We start from the raw sequence: 13,869 nt of genomic DNA on the forward strand, positions 1-13,869 counted from the left end.
TAAGGTGTGAAGGGTCACGTTACTTTCTGAGAAGAAGGATCTCATGCCAGTCTCCTCTGCTGTGGCTGGAGTTTTATTATATTTACCATCTTTTAGACAAGGATGCTGTGCACGGCTTGCCCTGCCCCAGAGACAGGCCTCCCCCAGGGTACGTGGAGAAGCCAAGACCAGGGATGACTTCTGCATCCCGGCACGTAGACAACATTTCCTGGGCAGCCCCACCCCCAGCCCCCGCTTATCCAGGACTCACCTGGCCTCTGCCGGCAGGTGACAAGTGACACCAATGTCCACTTGCATCTCTCTGAACAGGGAGCATCTGCCCTGTGGAACCCATGGTAAAAATATGAGTCCCGTTCTACAACTTGGCAATCAGAACACAGCTCTGGCTTGGAGGGCACGCCCTGGGGGTGATGGGGTTTGTCAGTAGGCCAGGCTGGGAGGCTGGGAGTGGGCCGCCCCCTTCACCCCTCCATGTGTCAAGACTGGGATGCAGGGGGTGGCTGACGTTACACTTGGGCCCTGGTTCTCTGGGCTCTGTCCTCCTGAGCTTCCTTCTCCTGGAGAAACCCTCTTGCCTGTTTGCAGCGCGTTAACCCAGGCTCAGGGCGCAGCTGACACGGGACGCTGGGCTCTGGGCCTGGGGTCTTCTGGGGACACCATCTGCACATCGAGGGTATCTGCCCATGTGCTTTTGTCTGGGTCCCGCTGTGCGTCCCAATCCTTGGTGCACGCAGCGACCGCGGCCACTGCTTGGGTCTGGGAGATCCCGGCCTTGCTCCACCCACAGCTGCTGAGGCCCCTGACAGCTTGGAGTCTTGCCCTGCAGCCTCGGCTTCTGCCCCCAGAGCAGAGGCCTCTGGCATGTGTGGGACAAGGTCACAAAAGAGAAGCTCAGACACATCCTCCAGGTCAAAGCTGGACGTGAAACAGCCACCTGACCCAACCCCAGCGGTGCAGGACGGTCCCCATCACCCCTCCCCGTACCTGTCCATCCTCCAGAGACGGGACCTCAAGCAGCGGCCCCGCCATGTCCCCCTGGGGCCTCTCAGTGTCCCTGTGAAGAGGTGCCTGCCCTGAGGGGGCCACCAGTGGGTCCTCTTCTCCCCCTGCTCCTCGTGGGGTCAGGAAAAGGGGGTCAGGGGACACGGGAACACGCATAAAGGGACTCTCCACTCACCCAACAAACTGAATCAGTACGGACAATGGCAAGAAGCAGTGAGAGGCCAGGGGTCTGTTCTCAGGCCCAGAGGAATCAGTGCTTCAAGCGTGAGACCTGACCGGTAGGCCCCAGAGCCCTGGATGCTGGAGAGGGAGCCCAGTGCCCTGAGGATGCGGTGGGCTCCGGGGCCAGTGGAAGGGGCTGCCTTTATCTCCCGTCTGGTGGGGATGACAGGTGATGCTGAAACTCATGCTTTAATTGGCAAGTACACATCTTCCTTTGATTAATAAAAACGGGAATGTAGATCATTTCTGAATGAAGGTTCCCCATTTGCTAGAGGAAATCTTTCAAAACCTGGGCTCCGTGAAGGCACATGGAGGACGTTTGCTGTGAAAAAGGGCTGGGAATCGACGCCCTTAAAGCACGGAGGGCACGGTTACCCACCAGACAGGCCGTTTCCTCCAGAACCTTAGTTTGGGATAAGCACACAGGCGCCGCAAGACTGGACTCTATTTTACGTGTGAGCCTTTCACGAAGAAAACCAAACCCGCTTTGCCTCCGTTCCCAGTGTGTACCAAGTCCGCGCCCAACATGGGGTCAGTCCCGCTGGTGTGGAGGCCGGGCTCCCAACCCGCTGCTTTCCCAGTAGCCACTGTCAGAGGATGTGTCCTGGGCCTGATGGGGTGAGGCTGGGCACCCCCAGCCCGGTCCCCCCAGATGGCTCTCCGCCCCCAAGCAGGCTCTCCTCGATGGCCTGGGTGCACCAGCCGCGTGCGCGTGATCCACGGGGAGGCCTTACCTCGTGGGACAGGTAGAAGGCGGCGATGCCCAGGGGCCAGAAGCAGCAGAGCATGGAGAAGACGCTAAGGCCCAGGTGGTCCCGTGGGGGCATCACGAGGAAGTTGTCCTCGCTCTCTGTGTCACTGGAGTAGTCGCTCTGCCGGGAGAGATGGGGATGGAGAGCGAGGTTACCAGGGGTCTCTCCATCATCCCCCGAAGCGGGGCTCAGGCCTGGCAAGCCCTCCTGGCAAGTGTGTGTCCCCCACAGGAAGAGAAAAACCCCAAGGATGGGCTCTGGGTTGCTCCATGGGAGACCTGTGGATCTCTGGGATGGGGTGCGGACAGCTGGGTGAAGGTTTGACCATTGGAGGATGGGGCTGGGTGGGAAGCGCACAGGCAGAGTTGGAGTCCACTCTTTGTTCCAAGACTTCAAGCTGGTTTTAGGGTGAGGCAGGGCAGGTGTCGGGGCCAGGACCTGCCCTGAACCCCTTTCTTGCCTTAGACTCTGATCTGAGTAAGGATGTCACTGGGCCTGGTCTCAAGCCCGGGTGTCCCTCCTGTTTTGGTTAATCAAACACATGTAAAACTGCCAATCAGAGCGTCTACTCAGCCTGTGCTAGAAGCTTCCTGCTGGACTGTTTGTGTCTCAGCTGAGAGAAAACAGGTGAATTTGGAGGGGCTCACGCCAATCTCAAGCAGGGACTTTCTCTAGGGGCCCAGGATGGAAGTGGGTGATGCAGTGTCCACACAGTACCCAGCTGCCCCCCGCATGTGCGCGCACACACACAAACACACACACAGACACACACACACGGACACAGAGACACACACAGACACACACAGATACACACACAGACACACGTACACACAGAGACACACACACACGGACACAGAGACACACACACAGATACACACACATGGACAGACACACACAGATACACAAACACACACAGATACACACACGGACAAAAACACACAGAGACACACACACAGATACACAGACACACACACATGGACACACAAACGCACACAGACACACCCACAGACACACACACAGATACACACGCATGGACACACACACACAAATACACACACAGACACACACAGACTCACACACAGACACACACACAGACACACAAACACACACAGACACACACACACAGAGACACACACATGCATGTACCCCATGGGTCCCAATCCCAGGCATCCCTTCCCAGTGAGGACCAGCTCCTTCCTGCGGGGCAGGCTCTTGCCCTGGTTGGTCACCGTCCCTGGGGTCATCTTTCCAGGACCCTGCAGCCTCCCCTCCGCTGGACCAGGTCTGCGGAATCCCTGTCTTTCCTCTGCAGCATCACCTCTCAAACAATAAAGGGAAAGGGAAAGGCCCATCCTCACTGCTGCAGCGAGGGCACGAGCAGCCTTCAGGGAGGCATCTCGCTCGGTGGGATCTGGGGACGGAGGGCTGAGGGGCAGACGCACATCTGCCGGCCCGCAGGGAGGCCAGAACCTTCCATCCAGCTGAAGGACGCCAGGCAGGGTCCCCAGGACGAGCTGCCCAGGAGGCCCGCGGTGTCCACGCTGGGAGCACAGCGCTCGGAGCCTCAGCCTGGGCTGCAACAGCCGACCTGCCCTGATGGCCCTGTGCACGGGGCCTGGGGAGGGACCCTGAAGCGACACTTGCAGGGCGGGATCCGAGGCCCCCGAGAGACACGGAGGATGGGGCTGAAGGACAGACGCCCCGGCGGATGCGCGTCATTCGACGGGTCTGGATGCACCCAAGCCGCAGCTCTGTCTGTGGGCACCTGTTCAGGCTTTGGGTTCGGTGGAGTGTTTCGGTTTTGTTTTCGTTTACTGAGGGTTTAAATACCTGGGCTGGCTGGAATCGTACTCCAAATCTGGAAATAGCTGCTGTGGCTATTTCTCTTGTCATTTCTACTTTACAAAGGACACTGCTGGGATCTGGGTGGTTACAGTGTCCCCAAACTACAGAACCGTCTGGCCAGTGGCCGCTTACTGCAGACTTCTGTGCTGTCAGCTGTCTGGACACCAGCGTCTGGCCACCAATCAACCCCACTGCCCTTAGTTGCTTCTTGCCTAAAGCTGGGGTGTCCTCTCTGTACCCCTTGGCCCAGGGATTTTGATAACCACTTCTCGACTGGTCTGTTGGTGGCCAGTGGCCAGGGTGGTCAGTGGAAAGTTCCGCAATCAGTGAGCAGTGTGGTGTGAGCTGAGGCCACAAACCACACAGGGCTGCCTGGGCGTCGACCCCCATCTTCGGAAACAACTTCAAATGACACCACCATGCCTGTGAAGCAAAGGTTCCCCCCACAAAGTCTTCACAGAATTTTCCTTAGAGCATAAGGGAAACACACCTGTAAATTACAAAGTTGTGGCTACACGGCACCAAAATAACTAGTCCATTTTCATTAAAATAGGTTTTTAAAAATTCAGACAAATGACAGGGCAGACAAAAACAGCCCAGCCCTCTGTACCATCTCCCTCCCATCCACGGCAGTGCTGTGGGTACAAGTGGCCATGGGCATCGCACCAAAAGATAGAGGAGAGGAGAGGAGGACCCTGGGGGCGGGTGGCGACGGAGACACCATCAAACCGAGTAGAGAAAACACACCACGCACAGCAGCTGTTTCTGAAAATCCTCTTCACGGGGCATTAGCTTAGAATATCTGCAAGGCAGGGTGGACGCTTCCAGAGACGCTCACAGTTCACGTGGTTGAAGGAACAGATACTATGAGGGGGCAGAGCAGTACAGGGGCTGCTGTCCTCCTCCCCCAGCCCACCACTGCCCACGCAGTCCGCCCTTGTCCATGACCTCCACGCAGGGAGTTGGCTCTCTGTCCCCTGGGGTTTCTTCCTCGGGAAGATTGACTAGGGTAATCATAGCACCAGGCGGGACGCACATCAGCCCTGTGAGCACAGCCCCAAGGGTGAAGGGGTGCAGGGGCTCGGCCTCGGCCCTCGTCTCTCTCAAGGTCTCACTGTCCCCTCACCACTGCCCGGCTCCCTGGAGCCCCACTCGCTCCTCAGCCCCTGGCCTTCTCTGCTGCCTAATTCTGGGGAGCGTCTCTGCGTGGCCTGGGCGGGGGCGGCGGGAGGAGACCAGGATGGACTCGGGATCGGGATGCCCTGTGGAGCCTGCACGGTGTGTCCCCGACAACACCACTTCAAAAACGCAAAATCACAGAGGACTCTACGTGGTCATGGAAAGTGAGGATGTAGATGTTTATTCATTGCCCTGGAAAGGTGCTTGTAATAACCGAGGGAAAAACCAGGGTAGAAAGTGGAAGAAGTCATATTTCCTCCAGAAAGTCAGAAATTCAGATGCGTCTGGATGGCGGGCATATCAGTGCTTTTTGTTTTTTTTTCTTTTTGCATTTCTGGGGTATAGTTTTCCTACAATAAGCAAGGTTGTTGGGCAATGAAACTCACCAAGACACAGACGTGCTGATAGGTGGGGGGTCCCCCCGCCCTCCGTCCTCCTGTGGAGTGGGATCCCTCAGCGCTTCCCTGAGGCCCTGCTTGGAGACATTGTGTCGGGGGCCCAAGGAGCAGCTGGCAGAGCAGGATGGGAACTCAGCACAGCACCCAGCTCCCTGAGATGCAGGTCAGACCCACCAGGTCACTGAGGGTGAAGATCAGAGCCTCAGCCCGCGGAGCCCAAGTCTGTGTTGACCAGCAAGGCACCACCGCCCCACGGAGCTGCTTAAATTACCCAAATCAAAGATGCCCGACGTAGTTCCTCAGCCACCCTACCACCTGCCAGGGCCTCAGGTGGCACAGGTGGCCAGTGTCCATCACACGGGACAGCACACAGACTGCACATAGCAGGTACCAACAGCACACGTGTTGAATGCATGAAGAATTCCCAAGTGCCCTTAGCCGACATGGACAGCACCTGAGAAGCAGCCAGGCTCCAGGGTTTGCCCAGAGTGCGTGGGAGGAACCGGGCCCTCATTCCACATGGGCAGTCAGCCCCGCTGCCCCAGGCTCCTCTCCTTCCTGTGAGCCCTAGGGTCCTAACCGTCCACTCAGGTGGGACCACAGTGGGAGGATGGTGACTCGGTCAGGTTCAAGGCTGTCTCACCCAGGGCAGCTGATGGACAGAACCGAGGACAAAGGCAGGTGGACGCAGCCCCCCATCCTCCTCGTGTTGGTCACAGACCCTCCAGATGTTCTGGGGCTGCAACATCCCATCCACGTCAGAGGAGCGAGGAGTGTGGGTGAGCGCCGCTGACACCTGGAGCTTCCATAGCCACGCACGGAAGTGCCTCTCCTGACCACTGCCTGGGTTGTGAGCCCTGAGGTCCTTGCAGGTAGGGCGCTGGGCCACACTCCCTCACCTGCACTGTCGGGGTAGCCCCACTGGTCCACTTGTGTCCACTTGGGGGTCTTCCGTGGGCAGGTGAGCTATGGAAGACCAGATCCCTCAGCGCTCGGCAGAATCCTCTGGCCCAGGCTCCCCTGGCACCTCAGGCCCACTGGCCTCTCCTTTACCCGGAATCAGATGAATCAAAACCAGACTCTGCTGGGGACCCACTCCGTGTATTTCACACGGGGTCATAGATGCAAAGAAGTGCCGGGGTCTGGGGGCTCAACGGCATGGAACCTGGGGGACATATTTTAGTATCTAAACACGCTGTGCCCTAAATTCTACCGGGGGGCTGTTACTCAACTTTCCTGAATTAATTTAAACACCGTTTTCTCACCAGCTATGGTCTTCAATCCGATGGTTGGGGTACGACGACAGGCTCCCTCTAAGAGTTGCCCTTCTTCTGATCTGGAAGTGCTCAGGGGTCCTGAGGACAGTCCTACAAAACGTTCTCAGGACCCGTCTTAGTTTAGTTCCCCCAGAAGCAGATCTTGAGTCAAGGACTGGGTGCACTTGTTTTCTTGGTAGAGGACCATGGGAAATGCTGGCAGGGAAGAGGGGAGGTGCCACGTGGCCAGACCAGAGCCAGTAAAGGGCGTTTTACCAAGGCAGATCCTCTGTGGGCGCCTGGAGCCTGGTCCCTCTGGGACCTCGGGGGCCATGTGGTAGAGGGAACCCCCGGGGAACCGCCTCCTGGCAGTTTCGGCAACTGCCTGGGGGCAGAGGTTCTCCCACATTGCGGGGAAGGCTTCAGGGCCCAGAGAAGGTCCTCAGGTGGGCAAAGGCCAGGCCAGGGGGCTTCTCCTGCAGGGGTGACACTTAGGGGTGGGCTGAGAGCATCTGCTGCAGAGGCTGTGGAAGAACTGGGGGGTTAAGACACCCTAAAACTTCAACCAGGGCAAGACCACCACACTCAGCGAACGTCTGGGAGGGTGAGAAGATGGGGACACAGAGGAACGTGGACATCCAGGATGATGAATCCCATCTACCTCCAAATAAACAGGCACAAAGAACAAATACACATCGTGTGTTTTCAAAGACAGAAGACCTGGTTTAAAATAACACTACAGGCATCAGGTAAAACCAACCTGCATGTAGCAAGCAGTCAATCTATGTTGGAAATTATATTATTTTTTCACTGTCGTGTTTTTGTTTTCACAGTGTGGATATAATCAGGTTATTCACTGGACTTCAGATTCTGTCCAAGAAATTGTGATTCCCCTCTGAAGGCCCCTTGCTCAGTAAGGAGGTGGGACTAGCGTGTGCAAAGGCCCTGGGCCTGGAATGAGCACTGCACACACGCAGAGCTATAGGGAGTGAGGGGACTTGGTGTGGGAGAGGGGTCCCCAGCAGACCGTGTGGAGTGCGGGCCGCTTTCCACCGCTGCGACCAGGGCTTATCCCACATCAGACAAGAAACCAGGAAATACACACAGACACAGCCCTCCAGGACCAACCACAGGTGTGGGTGTCACGACCGAGACCAGCCCTGGCGTGTCGGTTTATCACCTGCGGATCCAGTTTCTAAATGTGAATCCCTGCTTCAAACCTGCATTATTCCCACGTGTGATATTCTGCACCTAAGAGCTACATGTACAACTGCATGAGGTGATGGTCGCTGCTTTAGATCTTGCTTCCCCTTTACGTTACGGTTGCCAGAGGGTAACTTACGGTTTGCAGATGGAAAGTCCAAGTTATTGATAGTTTTGGCACCGTGGGTTTGGATTGGTTTGAACTAGGACTTGACTCACGTGAGTGCAGGGTCAGCATCTGAACTTTCGTGGCCTGGGTGCTCTGCTGGCCTCACCTGGTCCGGGGGAAGGATGTGCATCCTCACTTAGAGAAAGGAGAATGAAAACCACACTGAGATATTATGTTTCACCTATCGAGTTGTCAGCAATGAAAAAGCACAACCAGCCATCCTGTCAGTTAGGCTGTGGGCACACAGCCTGGCTGGATGCAAACTGTGACACCTTAGGAAGCAGATCTGTCGACTTGCAACACAATTAAATACGTGCTGAGTTTTTGGTTCAGTAATCTCAGTTCTAGGTGTTATTCTGAAGATTCACCTCCAATAATAGAAAAATACAGACGCTCAAGGTTATTCATGGCAACGTAGTATGTAATTGCAAGATATTGGAAACGACCTAAATGCCCATTCGAACGAGAGTGGTTACATAAGCTATGAGGCATCCAGTGGTTACATAAACTAGGAGGCATCCACCGCATGGGATAAAGCGCAGGTGAAAAAAGAGTGTGTGGTAGTGGTGTGAGCTGTTTGGATTGGATTGAGGATGTTAGTTTCTATCTATCTATAAGTAGATAAAAAATAAGTATGTCTGTGTACACACACATGATTACACAGGCGTGTTTATGTACCTATGTGCTACATGTTTCTCCTGGCTCAGTCTGCCGGAGGGCCTGGGAACAACGCGCCCACCCCCCAGGTGCTGAGAAGACCCAGTGCCCGGACGTTGGTTTCTAGACACGGCTCTCCAACACAAGGAGCCAGGGTGCTTTGGAGAAACGGCTGATTTCAGGGTCAGGGCCGTCAACATCCAAGACAGACCTGGGACAGCTCTCTGCGCAGGAAATAATGATAAACTGGCTAATGGATGACAAGCTGTGTCAAAAGGACACAGAGCCAACCAGAAGGGGCGCCTGCTGTCAAATCTGTAACAAAGTGAGAATAAACACACAGTAAATACCGTAACGGATGGACAGGAACCCATAAAGTAAGAATCAATGGTCCAGCCTGAAATGAAGTAATAAATGCCTACAAATAAATACGGGGGAAGGGAAAACTCTTCCCCACAGCTGAATGCCAGCTAATAAATACAGAAGGAACAGTGGGGTTAGGAGCTTGTGAAGGACGTTAAGACCAGTAGGGGAACAACCAGTGACAAGCAGGATGCCCCATCCTCACACAGCACCTCCTACAAGACACTTATCAATTCCAGAGAAACGTGGCTCAACCAGGAGACACTTGGCAGGCACCGCCTGCAACACGGGATGGAGTCACCGCTGGTCACGGGCACGTGCACCAGGGACACGCCAGCGACACGATACGGGCAGGCAAGCACCTCCTCTGCGGCGGTCCTGCCCAGAGCGCCGTCACCTGAATCCAAGCAGCAGGATCCCCAGACGACCCAGAGGGAGGGCTCCCCTGTGAAATAACCGACCTGCACTCTCCAAGCATGTCAAGGGAGCGAGGGTGGTGACAGAGAAGGTTCCAGATTACAGAGGACTAAAGAGGCACAGCAAGAAGATGCAAGATGGGCTCCTGAGCTGGATTCTGGGCCTGACTCTTGCCTTTTGCTATAAAGGACAATGTTGAAAGAACTGGGAAAATGTACATAAGGTCTATAGATGAGATGACAGTATCGTAACGATTTCAATTTCCCCACTTTTATAATTGAACTTGTTTTTAGAAAATACAACTGTCCTTTTAGGGGTAAAAGGACATCTTGTCTGACACTTTCTTGCGAAGAGCTCAGGAAAACATATGTACATTGAGAGAATGGGAACGCACCCACGGTAAACCGTTAAGACTGAAGGAAACCGGGTGACAACCATATATAGGGGTTGTCTGTACCGTTCTTGCAATTCTTCTGTCCGAAATTATTTCGAAAATAAAAAGTCAAAAAACCCCTCACACGTGTGCCATTTTAGGAGGAAAACAATTATACTTTAAATTGAATTTCTTTCTTTTGGGGATTAAAAATTGCATACACTTTCCCCTCTTTTTTCATTATGCTTTAATGGAAACGCTGTGAGCATTGCAGGGAAAAATGAAAAAAATATCAAATTCACTCTTTTCATGACATACGAATAATTCATTTTACGCTGGTATTTCATCAAGTTCGTCCTCTTTATGTTTCCACAGAGAAGCTGCTTAGTAGTGTTGGATGTCACACACTTGCCCTCGGGAGCTCAGAGGCCTGCGGAGCCCAAGGCGGCTTCTGGAACAAAGCTGGGGCACTGAGCAGTCAGGAGGCTGCGCATGCCCACCACTGGGGCCCGGGTCGCAAAGGTCTCCCGGGCGAATCTGGCAGCGGGTGGCTCACTAGGGCCCACAGGGATGCTGCCCTTGGCTGACAGGCGAGGAGGGTGGAGGGCCCAGCGGAGCACGCACCTCCCGGGAACAAGCTATGGGGATACAACGTCCATCCACCTGTCCTCACCCATCTGTCCACCCACCAGAAAGGCCCTGACTCCCGAGGAAGTGCAAGAGCTACTTGGTGCCACGGGAGGGGCAGGTGGGAACCACGTGCCTTCCTCTGAGAGGCTGGCGGCCACCTCCCTCCACGGACCCTTGCATGCCCTCCACCCTAGGCTCCAGAAACCTCTCTGGCTTGAGTGGGAGTCACGTCTGTGTTGCTCCGGTGAGGGCAGACTGTGGATCCCCTGCCTGGCTTGTTTGAGTTCTCCTTCATCTTCTCATAGCATCAGGTACTGGCCCAAGGCACCAGCCCCTGTACAGCGTGAGGCCCTTGGAGCTACGTCTCCCATCTCTGCAGCAAGGAGAAAGCCGTCTGCCCGAAACTTGGGAGCGGGGACCCCAGAGCCCATCACCCTTCAGCCCCTCGCCACTGACCATGGCCACTGCCCTGCACATTTGCATGTGCCCATGGCCCAGGTGGGCTCCCTAGTTTGTAAGAATGAGAATATCTTCTAAACCAAGGGCTGCCTCTGTGCAAGATCGCATTACAGAAGACCTCTGGTTGTATGTCAAGGTACTGGCTGGGGCTGTTCTAGGTCATCAGATACCAGCCGTTTTTTAAAAATCACTAATTCCCCAATTTACTGTTCTGAAATATTCTGCTTTATTGAAAGGAAAGCAGATATTTAAATTATATATTAGTTAGTTTGAAGATTATAGAGCATTAAAATTCATTAAAGATGGCCTTGTACAATATGTGTATGTATGTATACAGATAGACTATTTCACTCTGTGTGTGTGTGTGAGATGTGATGTCACATCTAAAAACTCTTCAACTAAGTCTTGGTCACAGAGATGTATATGTGTATACACACACACACACACACACACACACACACACACTTACACATACCCTTTGAAACAATTTTAGACTCACATAAAAGTTTCAAAAATAGAGCAGAGTTCCTGTAGGGACTGCAAAGATAGAACAGAGTCCCACATCCTTGACCGCCACCTCTTACATAAGCACGGCCCAGCACCTAAATCAGGACACCGACCCTGTCCAATGCAAGACCCCCGACCAGCCCCCTCAGCATGACGCCCCGAGGGTCACCCAGGCTGCTGGGGTGTCAGCAGTTCACTCTGTTTTGTTCCTGCGTGATTTTCCACGATAGGGAGGTGCCGCTGTGTGTTCGTCCGTTCGTCCACCGAAGGGCGTTTAATTCCAGTTTTTGATTCTTACTAATAAAGGCTGTGACGCATTCGTGCAGGTTTCTGTGTGAACACAGGTTTTCGTTTCTTTAGAGTAAATACCCGGGAATGGGGTTGCTGGGTTGTCCGGTGTTGGTGTTTTTACAGGAAAATGACCAGCTGTCTTCCAGAGAGGCCTTCCCGCTTCTGCGTCCTCACCAGCATTTGGTGGTGTCAGTTCTTGGCATTCTGCCATCCTAAGGGCCATGCAGTGCTCTTTCATCTTGGCTTTAGTCTGCATTTCTCAGAAGGTAGTGATGTTGAACATCTCCGTGTGCTTATTTGCCATTCGTATCTCCTGCTTGGGGAAGTGCCCGTTCTCTCCATTACGTGGCAGCTGGGCTCCATCCAAACTCTCCTGCAAATCCCTGTCACCCCTACCTTAGCTTCCGCCTCCCAAATGTAGACGCTCTGCCCGCCAGGTGGACTCCAGGTGTTATGAGAAGGGACTCAAAGCTGGCAGATCAGTGGTTGGCCTCCTGTGGGCACCCAGCCCGTGCTAAGGACAGCAGATGGGGCTGTCATGGGGGGACAGTTCCAGCTGGAACAAAGGACAGAGCTGTGAGCCCGTAGGAGCACACTGACCTCCTGTGCACACGGCCCGAAGCCAGGACATAGCCCAAGCCTCCAGCAGCTACCCAGCCAGGAGCTCACCTGCCTCCTCTGTGAAGCTGCAGCAGTTGCTGCATTTCTAGAAGACAGGTGTAGAGGATCTCAAGCCATTCTCACCTTCCCCCTGCCACCCTGAGGCTAAGCGTGAGGCAGTGAGGACTCATGGAAAGAGACTGGCTGGGGGAGGGGACCAGAGAGAGGCAGCCAGTGGTGCAGGTGCTGCCCGGTAGCGCTGGCCGGCCTTGGGGAGGGAGGGTCCAGAAAGGGGGTCAGGGACCTCCAGTCTGCTTCACAGGGGGCAGATCACCTCTGGATTATCCATTTCTCGACTCATTTCAAGAGGGATTCAGAGCGACCAGGATGGTGAGGAGAGTAAAGTGATGCCCTACCGGGAAGAGGGGGACCCCGGGGAGGGCAGGGTTGGGGGTGAGCATTGTCTCCATGTGTTAAGGGCCATCCTTAGAAGAAGGAGAGATGGGTCCTCAGGCATCCAAAGGGGTACCAGAGGCGGCCCCTCTCTAGAGAGGGAAACGTTTCCAGAAAGGGTGAGCCTTGTACCTTCTCTGTCTGTGAGGTGGGTTAGAAGCCGCCTGGACCACTGGTCAGCGGAGCTCTCTGTGCTCACTGCTCACACAGTGTGGTCCAGGGGCTGCAGTGTCGGCCTTGCTGGGAGCCGTCAGGAATGCAGACGCCCAGGCCCCACCCCAGCCAGCTGGGACCTGCCCACATGGAGGCTGCCAGGCTCAGGAGAGGTGTTTGGATGGGGAGTCACGGGGGATGCTCCATCGCTGGTGGCGGGGTCGCTGTCTCTCCACCGTCGTGTGTCAGGAACGTCCCCGGTTATCGGCCCTGCTACCTACCTCTGGACAAACATCCACTTCAGCAACTAAACAACAACGGTGACAAACTGTCGGTCCTTCTGTTCTCTGTCCTTGTGCATAAGAAGCACCTCTGACTACGTCCCTGTGACATGATGCTGGTCCTCCCCAGAGGAGTGGCATGGCTGTCACTGGGCGCTTTGCCCCCGCTCAACCCCATGGACACACCGAGGACTGGCCAGGGGCTGAGCAGGGCTGTCAGGGCACCGGCTCCTCTCCTCCCTTCCCCCTGCAGTTATGGGGCAGTTCTGTCCGGCTAGAATGACCTCACGATTTCTCTCTTTTCTAATGAAATGCCGATGGCACTGTGTTCATAACAGTCTTCACGTCGTGCTTTCTCCTTAGTCCTTACTTGGAGCCTGTCTTCGTTTTTGTGGTTTGTGGGAAACATAGTCTGCCCTTGTGTTTCAGCACAGAGTCAGCTGCTGCCAGGATGTCCCACGCGGAGGCCCCGGGGCTGCCGCAGGGCCTACGGGGCGCTAAGTACCAGAGGCCCGGGTCCTGTGTCTGCTCCGTGCACTTGACGTGGGACACTTTTTAAAGCACCTCATTAAACAAAGTCGAGGTCGCATAAATGCTCACCAGGAAGACCTCAAGGAGCCTGGGTGCTCACACAGGTAGCGTCTGGCTTCATTTCTATT

At 54.9% G+C, this 13,869-nt stretch overlaps 1 protein-coding gene across 3 annotated transcripts in view; it reads right to left on the bottom strand.

Moving 5' to 3' along the window:
• The window catches only part of SYNDIG1 (synapse differentiation inducing 1), a 118,184-nt gene that overhangs the window by 32,382 nt on the left and 71,933 nt on the right, over positions 1–13,869 (bottom strand). For all 3 annotated transcript variants that reach the window (XM_004270432.3, XM_049699130.1, XM_049699131.1), the window contains one exon: positions 1,959–2,096. In XM_004270432.3, coding sequence (XP_004270480.1) covers positions 1,959–2,096 — 138 coding nt within the window. The remainder of the gene's footprint in view (positions 1–1,958; positions 2,097–13,869) is intronic.

This window comes from Orcinus orca, chromosome 16 (genome assembly GCF_937001465.1).
Source record: "Orcinus orca chromosome 16, mOrcOrc1.1, whole genome shotgun sequence".
Classification (NCBI taxonomy): Eukaryota; Metazoa; Chordata; class Mammalia; order Artiodactyla; family Delphinidae; genus Orcinus; species Orcinus orca.